We start from the raw sequence: 17,369 nt of genomic DNA on the forward strand, positions 1-17,369 counted from the left end.
CGAGCTATCCCTACAGAAGACTGCAAGGTACGGTCGTCAGACGGGATTTCTATGTATTTTCTTTACTACTTCGTCTTTCTTAGGTCGTGAAAATCGGTTGGCAGGATAGCAGCTACGTGCTTTTTCTCTCAACTGTGCACACAGGGGCTGACGAAGAGCGCATACAGCGAAAGAGGAAGAAGCCGGCTACGAAAGGATCTCGCAAGAAAGAAAGAGAGATACAGCGCTATTTTGGAAAGAATTCTTCAATGATTATCGCGATCCCTACGGTAGCTGCCTCTTATAACGATGAAATGAATCATGTTGACCGAGGCGATCAGTTGAGATCATACACAAGCTATGAGCATCGCTTCCGCCGCGGCCCTTGGCAAGCCCTCCTTTGGTCCTTCCTTCTCGATGTTGCCCTTGCAAATAGCTTCATTTTACAGCTCAAGACGACATCCCCTAGGTGGCCTCCCTTCAAGACCCTTCAGAAGTGGAAGGAATGCATCTGCAACGCTCTTTTCATCACATATGCGCACGAAAGCTCGGCAAGGAAGAGATGTCGTACAGGGAAAGAAGAGGACATCGGCGATACAGGAATACACGAAAAACACATGCAAAGAGATATCAACCATATCTGGCGAGGCGTTAAATCAGATTGCCTAGCTTGTAAGGGCTTTAAGCGGGGACAGCCCCGACCCTTCAAGAAAAGGAAGCTTGAAAAAGGATCCCTGCAGCCGATAACAGGGAATGCACGAAAAACCAGGGGCCGGCAGACGAGGTACGGATGCAAAGTGTGTGATGTAGCTATTTGTAACAGAGAGACCTGCTGGTACTTCTATCACACACCAAATTAGCTGTGTTTGAAAGTACCCTTCGTTCTGATCATTTTGATTGGTCTTACACCCTTGTCGTGACCCCGCTGGAGGCTTGTTACACTCAAAGAGATAGGAAGTGGTGGTGTGACATGCCTTGGGAGCTCACCTTCCTTTGTCATCACACTTTCTTGGCATACAAGTGTTAAGAAAGTGGCCCTGTCTACACCAAAATCCATAACAAGTGCACAACAAACCTTTCAATCTGCGCTTTGCGCAGTCGCAAGCCGCGGCGATGGCCTCGTCTACAGCGAGCCCGTCTGCCGCCCGCGCAGTTCCTTTCGTAACTGCAGCCGCGGTGGCGGCGATAAGTGGCGAGGATGGTGTCTGGGCCATCCGCCCGGGAACGGGTAAAACACCAATGGTGCCATTCACGGTCGCAGGGCTGTTCTGCAAAAGAGCTGCACGGGCTCCTCGGTTTAGATTAGCGGGAGTGTGGATCCCCATATCGAAGGGGTCCGGCACTAACTCATCGTCGATCTTTGAACAACAACCAATCTCGATTATCGAGTCAGCCAATGATCTCGCGCGAGAACACGCGGAAGAGCACAACGCCAAGCTGATGGTCTTCCAGACCTTCTGCGCCAAGTTTGAAGAAGCGGCCCAGCAATTCGCTACTGGACCGCAACGACGGTTCGCTAGGCAAGTTGCCGACAGCTTTCTTGGCATTTGGAAACGAGAGCTCTCCAGCTCTGGACCCTTGACCCCGAAGCCTACCTACAGCAGCGTCGCCGCTACCTCGCTTCCCGCTGCCCACGTCCACCCAACCCACCATCGTCAACAACAACAGCACCGACAAGCCGACCCACCTCATCGCCAAGGGCAACAAACGAGCGTCGCCCCACCCCGACAGGATCTCCGCGTCTTCATCCGCCTAGAAGCGGAGGCTCCGGCCAGGGCCCACAGTGGCTATGCCATCCGGACCTTGATCCGGGAGAAACTCGGCGCCGTCTCAGACAAGGTCCGACAGGTGTTCCAGGTCCGGTCTGGATGGGCCGTCCTGGCTGCCGACTCGGCAACACGCGACTTTCTGGTAGAAAAGCAGACTGAGTGGGCCGCTGAACTAAACCCTATAGCGGTTGAAACGAACAAAGAATGGTTCACCTATGTGGTCTCAGACTTCCCCACAAGACTGACCGACTTCTACGGTAAAGAGGTGGATAGTGACAGCATCGTCAGCGACGAGATAGAAATCCAGACGGGGCTCAAGCCTGTTGATATACGCCCTTCGCGACAATTCTCGGACAACCCCTTGACCAAGACTCTATTTGTGTCATTTCTGAAGCCCACAAAGAGATTCTGGTCGCTGTTTGGCAGCAGCGCAGCCAGACTCGTCGACAAAGCTGACCGACTAAGACAGTGTGAGACGTGCTAGGGCTATTATTTTGCCCGCAATTGTTATAAACGGCCAGTTTGCCAACGCTGCGGCAAGACCGGCCACCCTACGGATGACTGCGCTGCACCAGAACAGTGCATCAACTGCCTGGGCCCTCATCAGGCCAACTTTGACAAGTGCCCAGCTCGGCCGAAGAAAGTGCGCGACGTGCTCTGCCGGCTCACCAAAGAGTCAGCGAGGCCATGTCCGGACCGTAGGTGCGGAGGCATACCGACAACGACAGCGAGAGCGAGAACCACAACCGGGATCGCACCAAGAAGCCCACAACGACGCGTCTGAACGACAAATCGAGGATGACGCATCACAAGATCAGCCGAGCGTTCGTGCTCCAAGCCCAGCGGTATCAGGAGCACCTTCGTGCATCATGGTAGCCACAACGCCCCAGGTCGGCTACGAAGCAGAAGAGGAGCCTGAGCATCCCAGACCAGGCTCACCGCGAAAGCGCCGAACCGTTCTCATCACTCGTCCTCATGACCGGGAATAGACGACACTCGCAGACACGAAAGAACGACAAGAAGCCGCTGAGGATCTTCCAGGCTAACGTCGGCAAGATCCCTCCGGCCCACGACTGCGCCCTGGCGCTGGCTGACTCGGAACGATATGACATTGTACTCTTGCAGGAGCCGTGGACAGCTCATACCGAGACCCGCGTTCTGACCAAAACTCACCCCGCATACGACACATTCACGCCAGTCGACATGTGGAACAGTGACGACACTCGGCCCAGAGTGATGACATATGTCCGACGAGACCCAAGACTTGTTGCTGACCAGATCCGGCCTTTTCAGACTCGCGATATCCTTTGGCTCACGATCAACGGCATGGCGGGTAGTCAACTTCTATCGCCAGAACGATGAGGGGGATGCCCTGAATACGCTGCTTCGATGGCCTGCCCCTGAACGCTGCCTTGTCGCTGGCGATTTCAATGCCAGACACAGTAGCTGGCAGACTGGCCAGACCACGAACCGTGACCAAGAGATAGCAGGCTGGGCGTCAGAGAATGACCTCGACCTTCTCAACACTCCAGATATACCGACAAACCCACATGGCAACACGATTGATCTGGCCTTTAACATGCCTCTGGCCGAAGCTACCGTGGAGGACCATCTCGCCACTAGCTCTGACCATTTCACGCTCAGCTTGACCTTCCCCGACATTAGATCGACTCCGATGCAGCCGGGTAAGACCCGAGTGACAACGGAGGACGAACTTAAACGGTTCGTCGAGATTGTAGAACTGGGAGCCACGGAAATCCCCCTCATAGATTCGACCCCTGAAGAGCTGGACGAGCTGGCATCTTCACTCGTAAGTCTACTAACGTCAGCAGCCAAGGCAGCTGGCCGGCCCGCGCGGAAAGGCGGACGGCCAGCCCCCTGGTGGACGGAAGAGTGCGCCGTCGCTGTGGCTGCTTTCCGAGCCATCAGACGACTCTACCCTGTTGGATTCAACCAGGATGTCCAGATCGCCAAGAGAGACTTTCATCGTATAGTCCGTCGGGCCAAAAGACAGTACTGGCGGAACCTCATCGATAGCTTCTCCAGCAGTAGTTCTGTTTTCAAGGCTGTCCGGTGGCTGAAATCACGAGGCGCCTTTCAGCCCCCACCCCTGCAGGTCGACGATGTTGTGTACGAAACCCAGATGGATAAAGCCAACGCACTCCGAAAGGCTACGTTGGAACGGCGAACTGCAGACGACGACATCGATAGCCCTTGGGCATCAATCTCTCCCTCTAGATCGATCCCATTTTCACACAAAATCTCTCTGGACGAGGCGCGGTATGCCACCATCCACACAGGCAATACATCTCCAGGGGCAGACAATATTACTGTGAACCTGCTCAAGGCCGCGTGGCACGTCATTGGAACACACTTCTGCCGCTTGTTCGAAAGATGCCTCACTATAGGCCACCATCCGAAGCCGTTCAAGGAAGCAGAAGTGGTCATGATCGCCAAACCCGGACGCCGTGATCTCACGTCGCCTCGGGCCTGGCGACCCGTCTCTCTGCTCTCTTGCCTTGGCAAGGGACTGGAACGGCTAATCGCACGTCGCCTAGCTTGGGCGGCTGTTCACTTCGGCGTCCTGCACCCTCAGCAGGCCGGAGCGCTCCCTAAGAGGTCGGCGACAGACTTGGTGACCGCCCTGATCCACGATATCGAAGAAGTGTTTGCACGCAACAAGGTCGTCAACCTGGTCACGATGGACATACAAGGTGCTTTCGACACCGTCATGCGCAACAGGCTCGTCCTGCGTCTCCGTGAACAGGGCTGGCCTGACCATCTAGCTAGATGGGTTGAGTCTTTCATGATGGAACGATCAGCCCGTGTCAGATATCAAGACACCACCACTCCACTATCTCCTCTCCAGTGCGGCCTTCCCCAAGGTTCACCGGTATCGCCAATCCTCTTTCTACTCTATACTGAGCCGATCTACCGACTAGGCAACCCCCAGGGCCGCTTCGGCTATGCAGACGACACGGCCATCCTGTCCATAGGCGACACGGCCGAGGAAACTTCCACAATGGCATCCAGCTCTATCGACGAGATGGTACGCTGGGGTGCGGCAAATGGAGTCTCTTTCGACCCAAAGAAGACCGAAGTCATGCACTTCTCCCGCAGCAAACTCAGGACTGCTCCGGGAGTACGCCACGGCGACATCGAGAAACATCCCGAGTCAGCTCTACGCTGGCTAGGCATCTGGCTGGACAGCAGACTATCTTTCCGGATCCATGTCGAAAAGTGGGCGGCCAAAGCGAAGGCAGTGGCATATCACCTGCGAGGACTAACCAACACGATACACGGCCCTCTATCGAGTGCTGTGCGAAGTGCCGTCAGGGCTTGCGTCGAGCCGGTTCTACTTCACGGATCCGAGGCGTGGTACCCGGGTAAGGCCAGGCCGCGGTGGACACAGCCCATGAAAGACCTGCCATCAAGTAATCAGCATCTCCTACAGAGAATGGGCAAGGCCATGAACCAGGCTATGAGAGCCATACTTCCCGTCTGGAAGACGACGCCCACCACCATCCTGCATAGAGAAAGTGGGATACCACCAATTGACCAACTGCTTGATGCAAGGCGACTTAGATTCTCCGCCCGACTCAAGTCGCTGGACGAGAGCCATCCTCTAGCAAGTCGAACGCACCCACCTCGCCAACATACTTACCACGACCTCATCAAACGAAGATATCAAATGCAGACAGAAAACGGCTTCAGGAAACGTCTTCGACGCACAGACGAGCTGCTCGCACCCTGCGCGCGGCCGAAGCTCGTCCAGCGATGCTTCCAACAAGAAGATATAGTACCGCTACAGGCAGCATCAAAGGAGGAAACAGCTACCGCTTTTCTCCATTGGGTCGAGTCTCTCGACCCGCTCACCTTGGTGATATACTCGGATGGCTCTCTGTCCTCGGAAGGGGCTGCCAGCTACGGCTTCACCATTCACCAGGACAATCTCCCCATCCTTAATGGATCGGGTCGCCTTGGGCCTGCTGAAGTCTTTGACGCCGAAGCCACAGGAGCATTAGAGGGCCTAAAGGCCGCCCTAAACCTGCGAGAATCAGTAACAAGAAACATGATAATCTGCCTAGACAACCTCGCGGCCGCCACATGCCTACGAGGCACACCTTCTGACTCCTCTCAAGACGTTTTTCTCGAGTTCCAGGCTCTGGCGACATCACATGGAGCCATCCAGGTCCGTTGGGTACCAGGACACTCCGACATCCCTAGCAACGAACAGGCCGACAAGCTGGCAAAAGCAGCATCATCGTTCCCCGAGCCCGAAGGTGCTCTGCCGACGCTGGCTTGCCTACGAAGAATCGCAAGACAGAAACCGAAAGAAGCATTCAAAGCATGGTGGTCCACCTCGGCTCCTGAGCAGTACAAGAAACTCAATCTCAAGGCGACTGCAGGCTGTCTGCCGGAGCTCTCGCTCCCACGGGCAGCCTTGCACCATCTGCTGGCAGCGAGGTCCCTCCACGGGGACTTCGCCGCATACCACGAAAGATTCGACCACGACAATGCACGCCTAGTCTGCTCATGTGGCCGACGCAAAGCACCGGATCACATCTTCTACTGCAGAAAGGTACCGCCACGTCATCGGATGAGGCTCGCACCCTCACCGAATGCAGCAGTCAACTTGGCAATAGGAAGAGACTTCACCAAGTTCACCGAACTGTCTAAAGCCAGCGCTTTCTTTGGAAAGATCTGTCCTCGTTATTAGACGAGCACGACCCGGGACGCACTCGCATCCTTCCTCCCCTCTTTTACCCTTATACACCTCCTTTTTCTTACCTTTCTCTCTTACCTGTTCTCGGCCAGATGAAGGGCGCTAGCACGCCCTCTATCTGACCGTGACCACTTGAAGGCAGCCCTGAGGCTACCGCGCCCAGAGGCTCACGATCGCCTAACAACGGGCTTACCTTGCGGCTGTCGTTCATCAGCCGCGCCTGATCATCCCGCTGACGGGTAACAGGCTCGATAAGATGCGCCATTTGTGCCGTTGATATGCTGGATAGTGTGTGGTCTATCGACGCGTCTGCAGAATTGGATTCGAGAGGAAGTCATAGTATTCTGTAATCAGTGTGCAGATAGGTCCCAATTTCTCTAGCTCAGCACGTCCTGTGCCCCAGGAGGGGACTTTCGGGGCCGATGTCCCCCCGGACGAAAAATATACATAACATAACATAAATAATCAAAATTATATGCAAACCATATAAATAAAATATGATAATCTATATGTTACTCAATTATATTTTTAGTAAATTCTCAATTATTTCGTATTTCATATATGAAAGCTTATTACATGATGTAAATTATAGTGTTAACTTAATTTCCTATGAAAATATCAGAATACAAATTACGTTTTATATCACTTTTTTCTTACTAACTTCATTGTTTTCATTGCTACTTTCGGTACGCAAGATCAGCAATTAGTTTCAGTGCCGGCTTCAATTTCTTTGACTCTCGCCAACCAAACTCACACAAACCAACTAAACGCAATTCCTGGACCCCACAAAACTACCCCGCGTCATAGAAGCGTGGCATCGTCCCAGGTGGGTTGAAGGAAGAAGGTTGTGGTGCCAGCTGCTGAGAGATCTTTAGCTGGCATTTACGCTACTTGGCTAAGGCAGCAATTGTGTCATTGAGGCAGCTGAACTATATACTGATCTTTGACCATTGATATACCGGTGTGTATAGAGGTCGCAATGTTTAAATCACTGTTGAGGAAAGTAAAAAGCTAGAGGCCATTCCCTATGGTTAAAAGCTAGATAAAATTAAAAACTAAAAATAATAAGGTTCTGAGAAATATATAAGAAATCTTATACATAAGTGGACATATATTCTAAGCAAATTCGAGTCTACCTTTTCTATACTATTCCAGAGTGGCTGTTATTCGAGACCTGACATATTCTCCATATTCGTTTCCACGTGATTAGGAGAACTTCAAGCGATACGGCACACATGTAGGATTCTTGTTGGTCATGATGCCATTGCTAACTTGACGTAGGTGAAGCGCAGAATGGTGCCCGTACATCGTGAACCGTGAAAGAGGGTTTGTCAAGAGACTGGAGTCCTGACCAGACCAGCCTGGGCCAAACTCTTGATCCCTCCAACTTCTCCCCTTCGTCAGCGCCCTGATTGGCGTAATGGTTGCTTATGAACCTTTTTGAGATGATCTTCTATTGCTGTGCGGCCTCGGCATACATACCGATCTCCATCGTCTTGACAAAGTAGACAGCGAATTTCATCGTAGAAAACACTGACATGAATCGGAAGGGCGATCGGCAGCAGTCACACCCCCTGAATACCTCATCCGCGTCTCGTATAAGAGGTAGATGATCACAAAGCTCCGCTTAAATAGCTTGATAGCAGCGACCTTGAAGGCATGCATCGCATTGTGGTGCTATCGGACATGCTGGGCGATGTTGGTTTGCGGTACAACGCCACACTGTTTGTAAACAATGATACGCCAAGAAGGGTCGTAGTAAAAGAGATCTTCAAGTTCCATACTGGAAGGCGGGTATACTCTACGAGCCATTCGATGACATGAGCTCGTAAGGAGCGTTGAAAAGAAGCCTTAGATTGAGATTACAGTAAAGAGGATAACGTATGAAAGCTAGAGTACGCGTTGACACGTGTGTGACGCGCGTGCAGATCGTCGATAGAAATGGGACAAATCAGTCGCCATAGTACGGGTAGAAAGGGAACAAACCGGATGTAGACAGGTACACGACAATTAGGAATAGAAGAGTAGGGTAAAGTGAGGCCGCTAATGGGGCATTTGTCAGCTGATCCAGTGCCGTGGATCGAAGGCATTGCATTTCAATGTTTCTTCCCTTCCCGGAAAGGCAGTAAATGATTCCAAGGGAGCCTGAAGGCGGGAAACAGAATGTAGGCAAATGAAAAGCAAAGTCGACTTCCAAAAAGCCACGAGTAGTGCTTCAGAATCTTACACCTAAATCATCCGCCTATCTATAACAAGTTATGGGCCGAGAAGCTGGATACCGAGACGCTTCGAGTCAGCCTCATATGACTAGTGAGGTGTAGGCACTGAGACCTCCACTGCTACGAATTCAAGCCCCACGCGCCTTTCATACGATGTCTGTCCTGGCTTAATTTCGAAGTCCTTCTTGTCAATAGCTTGAAAGCTTGCCTCGAAGTGCTGCAACCGAACGCCTACTTATTCGCAAAGCCTGCTTTCTTACATACCCTAGTAGGGGAGTTCCTATATGTCGAGCTTCTGTTCAGTGTCGGTGATCAAAACAAGCGATTGAGGCGCATTATTGCAGTTAAGGCGACAAACTTCTCTGTCCAGGAATGAGTCGTCTGATTCTCTTAATACCTCTATCTCGACCAGTGTACAAAAACTGGTTCCAATATTCTTTGCTCAGTCACAAAAATTGAATCGAGAGTTTCAAGAAGTAATCAAGAAGAATGCCAGAAGAAGTTTCGAAGGTATTTACTACTAGATGCTTTGCTAATTGATTGATTTGTATCTGATTTATGAACCAAGTGGGAGAGCTTTTACCCGAGTATCGCTTGATATTACCGGCGCCTCGTACTCGGCAAAGAACTCCGGACTTTCAGTTACTATCCTCACCCTTGTCCTTCTAACAATGCTATAATGTTACTATGGCACAACCACTTGCTAGTTACATCATCAGCTTTATCGGCCTATGCATCCCGCTCCGATGGCTTCCCGTCCACACTAATATAGGTTTCCGAAAGCCAAACCTGCTCTCATAGGTATTATGACTGAATTAATTAAGTAGTGTATATCTGAGGTGTCCTATAATTAAAAAATCCACTTCTTTTTATAGTGCCTCGAGTTTGAATAGATTGTTTTTATGGTATAAACTAGTAACAACTATTGCCACGGCCGAATGTCTGTGGGGATGGGCCGTATGGATGCATAGTCACTTGATGAGGGACATTGAATCATTCGTAATTCTTGTAAAGGTGTGCGCATACTATTCTAACAAGTCCTGAGGTTGGGATCTACTACAGACAAAAGAGGAATAGTTCAAAAAAAATTTACGGATCCCTTTAGTTCATTCCAGGCGGGAGTGTCCATCCCTTAGGAACAGGACGGCGCACTGCAGGGATGACTTTTAGTACCGAATATTTTCGGGCTCAAGCAGGCTTCTCGACATCAACCATACATCCTCTATACGCAGACAAACCACCAGCATCGAGGTACCGCTGAAAACCGGCCACGTATATTTTGAGATGTCGCTGCACCGCCACAGCCTCAAGGGTTCAAGAATTTGTTAACCCTTGTAAACTATCAAGGGATAGCACATACGCAAGTGTGAGAAGTCTATCTGCATGGTGGACTGTATTAATAACGCAATTTCCCTGTGATGCGTCGCGCGACAGCGCCATACCGTATCTGTGGTCACGCGAGCATTTTAATGGGCCGAGCGCTGGCTTTCGTCTTCATTTCAGCTTTGATGGTTTGCGGACTAGCTTCACCTTGGACTAGCCCCAAAAGTCAACTGCCTTTTAAGCCAGCGATTAAGCGCCGAGGCTGCATATCTGTTCAGGACAAGGTCGATGCCGAAATGCCTCGAGTTTACTAAATGAATTGATAGAGTATAATCCATTTTGATCAGCACCTCCATAGCTGTAAATAAAGAAGCAGAGATCAGCGAGTCAGAAGCGGAACCCCTGTGGCGTCCAGCCAGTCCGTAATGTTAAACAGCTCTGCGTCTAGTTAGGATTTAAACATTGGTCTAGGCCACCTTGGCAAATTCTTATGTTGAAGCTTATTTCACGACTTTCAATAGTCTGAGCGCTAGTCCCGCCACCCATCAGCGCTAAATGCACTGCAAGCTGCTCGAATGTTGGGAACCCTTTAGGAATTTCAATTTCCCTCCCTGGTAAGCGTCGTTGTACACTTTGGCTATATTACCTGGCCACATCACTTCTAGGTCTTAGTCCCTTTCGTCTCTTGGCTCTACCTCTGCATCCTAAAAGCACAGTCAATTGTTTTCTTGCCAGTTTCAAGATCTTCATCAAAATGTCAGACGCCGGTGGAGATCACGTACCGCAATCCAAGCCATATCCGGAGGCACAGATCAGAGAACGCATATCAGGCCCTGGAAACTCTTCAAACCACCACAATTGCCCGCCTTCTCCGTCCATCAATGCCAACCGACAACCCACGTTCAGCGATGGGGAAGATGACAATAACTACTTCAGTGGCCCTCGGGATCTTCAACGACACTCCAAATGGCCCCTTATCCTACAGCTGCATGGGTCCATCATGCCCTCGCTGATCCTTCCGCTCTTGCTCGTTGCCTGCTGGGCAACTGCCATTACTGTCATCTCCAAAAAGGTCCATGACCTGAGCGTCAACTCTGTTCTGCTCACCATTCTCGGTTTCGTTGTCGGTCTTAGCCTTTCATTCCGATCGTCTACTGCCTACGAACGCTATGCTGAGGGTCGCAGATACTGGGGAACGTTAGCCACTGCATCTCAGACTCTTGGCCGTATCATCTGGATCCATGCTGATGACAGCGGTGCTGGCGGCCAAGACCCTCGCGAACTTCTCCTTAAGAAGCTTGCGGCCTTGAAACTCATTGCCGGCTACGCTGTTGCCCTCAAACACACCCTCCGCTTCGAACACTGCGCCAGTCAACCTGACATGCAACCCTACATCGCACATCTTGATACGTTTGCTGGAAAGACAACCGCGCCGACGAAACGGGTCACAAACTTCAGCAAGTTTGCCGGCGAGTACCTTGGTCTCTCTTTTGCTCAAAGTGACCCTCGAAAGCACCTCAAGAGGGCCGAGGAGCATCAAGGAAACCTTCCTCTTGAGATCTTGAACCACCTGGCAATAACTCTCGACTCCATCATCGCCAACAAACAGTTACCTGTCTCAATTCATCAGACCATCGCTTACAATCATCTTACCACTCTTAACGACGTTGCAGTCGGTTGCGATCGTGTCCTCAATACCCCTCTGCCTGTCGCATACACCATTGCCATCAGCCAGATTACTTTTGTGTATGTTATGCTCTTGCCGTTCCAGTTGACTGGCCCACTTGGCTGGATTGCTATCCCTGCTACCATCACAGCGGCTTATATTATCTTTGGCTTGTTGTTTATCGGCCAAGAAATCGAAAATCCCTTTGGCCGTGACGTCAACGATCTGCCTCTTGACGTCTTTTGCGAACAGATTGCAAACGATCTAGATATCACTGCCTCCTTTGACCGACGCGCATCTGATCACTTTCTACTGCAGGGGTCGCCATTGCACCCTGTCAGCTGTGCTGTGGGCCATACTTGGATGGATCGTAGTGAAGAAAAGCTTAGAGAGTCTATTAGAAACAAACCTCATGTTCTTTTCGGTTGGCGGCGCCAGGGTGGTGCTAGATTATCTGCGCGAGACAACGAGACTAAGGAAGTGGATAGGGACATGGTTTAATGTGGTAAAGTGTTCCAAAGGTGGTGGGATTTCTTCGGGATGAGCCAAATGCGAGATTACGTACATTCTGTTCCACGGAACCTTTGGACAGCCTTTATGGAATAAAACTTTCACGGTATTGAATAAACCTCTGATTTTCACTTCATCCAAGCTATCGTCTTCTGAGATACCGTAGTGACAGGGACTGCCCTCCTCCCTTTCGCTTGAGAAACAGTTTGTGAGCTCCAACCTGCTACATATCATATGGATCAACCAAAACCCTCCCAGTTCACTACAGAGAAGGATAAGCGCCTCTTGCACCTATATAGAATAGTCCCCAGCAGACGGAATCTTCTTCATCACCAGTCAGAAGTTAGTAAAATGCTCTACGGCCTTCATGGTAAGCGATAATTAAGCTGACTCGGTAATCAATGGAAGGGAAGAAAGTATTTCGATTCCGGTGATTTTGCCCTGCGCAAGCCAATAGATCTTCCAATATTAGTATCGTTAAGACCATTCGGCGAGATATATCAGACCCTTTGTGTCCAGTACCGAGCTCTAGCAACCTTGGTGATAATGCCAACCAACATTCATCACCTGAGAAGAAAGCTTGTGAGCTGAAGTTGACTACCCACAGCCACCTTTAACAAGAGATGGAAGCCCAGCGAGAGAATGAGCATCATAAACCGAAGCAGGAATACAACATCTAAATGCTAGCCATTATGATTTAGCTAGCCGACCCATCTGGCTAGCAACCAGAACCTCAATAGTATTAAAAGATGCCCGTGCTGTAAGAGGATATGCTTCGGTATGCCTGGAATCCTAAGGCTCTTTTAGCCGCGATGGGAAACATACAACCTATACATAGTGAAGATCTTTCCTAACGATGTAGCTACTGTAGATTTTGAATATACCAGCTTTGAATATTCAGTAATCACCTTCCATGTGGCACCAACCAACCCAAGCCCCAACGGAATGTCTTGTCCCTTCAAGGTCGATCCATCGCAGCAGAGACCAAGACCAAAGTCAGCTTGAGATTGACATGTAGGAAATGACGATAGCCAGCACAGCAGTCGTTGAAGAAGCTGTGCCCACAACGATCCTATCGCGGAGTGCAAACTGGCGCAGATGGCTGATATTGGCATAACTGAGCTGCGTATGATGAAGGTCGATCGACCAGGAAAATGGCGAACCTAGGGAATTTTCGCGCCAGTCAATACTCAAGCTGATCTCCTCCACCGTAACACTCCAACACACTACATATTGCTAATATCCAAATGTTCGTAAAGCAAGGGTACAATAATACTACCGCGTCATACGATGTCGTATATCCGATCGTAGGGTAGCTTGCCCGAACCTTCAGTTGCTCTATGCAGAACGGCAGAGCATAAGATGCAATTTACGGTATGGATGAGCCCAGATATAGACTATCGGGCGGCACCGGAGGAGCTGGTGTTAGAAATGGAATAAGGAAACTCGTAATGAAGTAGTATATCTGGCAACAGCGCGCCGTTGCGAAATTTGTGGAGAAGGTCCAAGGCCTCCTGCTCCGGTAGACACCTTAGGAGGTGGTAAAATTGTTCGTAGAGTTTCAGCTTTTCTTGCATCTCATCGTATTGGTCCCAATTTGAAGTCTGGTAATGGCACTGAAAACCTCCCTCAAGGCAACCGTTGCATTTTGGCCGTTTTCCACAGTACTAACAGCACACATTGGCGAGTTAGCGGGACGACTGTTATACCGGTGGAGAAGCACACGAAACATGAGATGTCCGCACGTACCCTGATCTTTCGTTTCCAACACGGATCACAGGCGATATTCGTCATGTTGGCTCAAGGACGGAACGATAATAGAGATGGTCCTTGATCAGAAGCAGGCCAAGGACTCCTGAAATTTGAGGCAGGGGCTGGTAAAAGTCTACGTGTCCCGGAGATCCGGGAAAGCACTCCTTCATTAGTGAGAGGTGGATCTGGACATAATAAGGACGCGTTATGATGATCAACTCTTTGCTTCATAGGGCCATCATATATAGCATGGGTTCAAAGAATGGAATCCGTTTGTTCATTCTACTTTCACATCGTGGGAGTGTAGAAGGGGGATCGGGCAAGGGACGAATATATATCATATTTTCATCATAGTAACCGAATGGGGTATTTTCGTGGCAGTGGGTTCACATGATGCAGTTGAACCGTCGCATTGCGAGTTCCATAGCCCTATGGTCAGATGCCAGGACCAATAAGCGGCGCGATTCGGAGTCTTACTTAAAAATTATGCTCCAAAAGAATCTGAACACCCCACCCCGTAGCAACTCAATCCATTTAACAGGAATAACTTCACTTATACTCAATTAATTCAAATTAAATCCAACAATAATAAAGAGTATATCATTTTAATGCCCTGAGTTTTCACTTCAATAATTTATATACCATCCCCGCGCATGAATGCAGGCATCAAGTCGGCGGGGAAGTGAGTCAATCAGACGGTTAATCTGCTCTGGTGTAATTACTGCCCACGCCAACTTGATATATTTGATCAACTTTGCCCTATCGACTTCGTTGTTTTTCAAGAGGTTTAAATTGGGAAACATCTTGCGAATATTCAGCTTCAATTGCTTCCAAATATGCTCAATTGGGTTCAAATCAGGACTGTGAGCAGGCCAGTCAATCCAGGATATGCCGTGTTCCAACAGCCAAGTCGTCGAAGACTCTGACGTGTGAATACGAGCATTATCTTGTTGAAAATGGCGAAAACCAGTCCAAATAGGAAGTAAACCTTCTGTTAAAGCCTGTTGATAACTTAAAGAAGTATATCCTCTCTTTCTGGCGGTCTGATCGCGGATCATGACGACGATATCGGATTTGCCGCCTCCCCAGATCGCTCCCCAAACCATGATAGATAATCGTGACTTTCCATGAACTGTCACATTAACTAATTCCTTCATGAACTTCTCATGAGGCTTGCGGAATACCCAGCCTCGTTTATAATTTGGTTGCGATTGAACTGACGATTCGTCGCTGAAAATGGTCTGAAGGCATCATCAGTTAAGTGAAAGGTTCCCGAGCGGCGTCTATCAGCGAACTTTAAAACGACATACCTCCAGCAATTCATCGATATCTTCCCTCCAAGCTTGACACCAAGAAAGCCGCTGACGAGCGGTTTCTTTAGATAGCGGTATCCGCTGCATAGCCCTCCATTTGCGACCGTAATGGTATCTGATAACTCGGCGTATTGTAGTTCGTGAGATTTCGCCACCTAGATAATTAATAAGCGATTCGTATGTGATCCTACGGTCGCGTTTTAATAATATTAGTACGTACCGAATCTGCTGAACCGTGAGTTTCTTAGGACGCCCAGATTTTGGTATTTTGTCCAAAGTTTGGTGAGTTTTCCAGCGTTGATAAATATTAAAGATGGTGGCTGGTGAACATCCGGCCTCGGTTGCGACATCTCGGTATGACCTCCCACCTTCCACAGCTTGAACAATGAGAGCTCTAGCCACGTCGCTAAAGTCCTGATTTCTCCCGCGCCTTGCGCACATAACGGACAAAATTCCATTCTTTTGCGACATGTTTTATCGAAGTTGTAGACGATTGAAGAAAATGGACCAGTTTGCAGTTATGGTGGTGGATAACACGTTGGCGGGGCAGCGTTCAGATTCTTTTGGAGCATAATTTTTACATCAATGCGTCTTAACCCCCCGCATTTCACACCTTGACCATCGGCTAGAGACTCCTCTTCATCGTACTGAGGGAGCTGTTCGATGCCCGGCATGGGTCCCTAACGGATGAGGGGCGGAGCTGGTAGTAAGGGTCGGAGATTACTACCCTGGCTTGATTCGCGCATTGACAAGATCGAGGAATATTAGAACCCAGAAACGCTCATGACAGGCCCAGACAGGAGATTCTCGTGATTCGATGAGTCAGACGATGCTCGCTCGGCGCCTCGGGTGCGTAAACTACGGAGTATTACAAATGACGTAACCATTGTTTTCGTGAGCCAATCACAGTCGTTGAAAACCCGTTGTGTCTATGCTGGGCTGGATCCCAGTAATCTTGGAGGTTTTAAGGGCGAAAAGATGAACCATAGCCGGGAATAGCATGATCCCACCTATTATTACCTCAGAGACATGAATGTTTTACTATGCTCTATGTATCATTGGCATCAGGTTCATACCGCAAATAAAGCGCTGGCTAGAATAGAAGACACATAGGGTATTAATTAATCTTGAGGCAAATTTGTCCCCGGAATATTTATTCTGCGATCGTACATCTCCTTCTGGAAAAGTCATGAGTTGTTCAGGAACTGTCCTGGCAACTACTATTATATTCACTCTCTGCTACTTCAGTAGTAGGTAACAAGGCTATCATCGTCTCACTGGGCAATACCTGTAGTGGCTTTCTGGTTGGATGTAACGGTGGCCTCCCGAATGCGGCTAGGCAAGATCTTCGTCGCAGTTTTTCGATTAATAGAGTACATGTTCTATGTCTTAATACGATTCGGCTGAAACTTCATTAGCATCGACGCCGGTGCTAACATTGACGCTATTAGGGTACCTACTGCAATGACATGAAATCATCTGTCAGCCTATATCCTCCTCTGACGACCCAGCGTTATATGCATCTATAGATGGATCGTCATCTTCCCCGGACGTAGAATTATCGGTGCTGAACGGTGGAAAGAAACTGGCAGGGGACGGCAGTGGAGCTGGTATCAGTCTCTCCGTGCGCCATGCCAAATACTCAATCTCGATAGGCCGCGATTCTTCGAATGCTTTTATTTCTGAACCGCCGATAACGGGACCAGAAGTCACTATCGCCGCCCGGTAACGGATGATCCTTTCTATGTTTTTATTCGACCTCCTAATCTGAGGTTCACAGGACCATGGGAGAATATCTTGCTTAGGCCGCCTAGTATCGACAAATACCATAAAGTGATCATCGGGGCGAACACCACCAAGGCCGCAGGGTTCTAAGCGTTGTTGCCTTATATAGTGCTGGTCGTTGTTCCAAATTAAATCCAGCTCAATATCGCTGCTTTTTTCACTCCCATCGTTCATCAGGCCCTGAACTTCATTATTATCCTCGCCCATGGACGAAGTCTGCTGACGAAGGTCTTGGCATCTATCCGTCAACGGCCTGTAGCTGATGAAGGACCCAGATGCTGTTCGTCGAGGAGACTGAGCGAAGTCTGGTAGTTGCTGAGAATCCTT

The 17,369-nt window shown here is 49.6% G+C and overlaps 1 protein-coding gene across 1 annotated transcript; it reads left to right on the top strand.

Annotated features, from left to right (window-relative positions):
• The first annotated feature begins 10,599 nt into the window (after positions 1–10,599).
• FOXG_16751 (uncharacterized protein) lies at positions 10,600–12,741 on the top strand. The gene has a single exon (XM_018396766.1). The coding sequence runs from the start codon at positions 10,771–10,773 to the stop codon at positions 12,181–12,183; it is 1,413 nt and encodes a 470-aa protein (XP_018257531.1). The 5' UTR covers positions 10,600–10,770; the 3' UTR covers positions 12,184–12,741.
• Positions 12,742–17,369: the final 4,628 nt, after the last annotated feature.

This window comes from Fusarium oxysporum, chromosome 15 (assembly GCF_000149955.1).
Source record: "Fusarium oxysporum f. sp. lycopersici 4287 chromosome 15, whole genome shotgun sequence".
In the NCBI taxonomy this organism is placed as follows: Eukaryota; Fungi; Ascomycota; class Sordariomycetes; order Hypocreales; family Nectriaceae; genus Fusarium; species Fusarium oxysporum.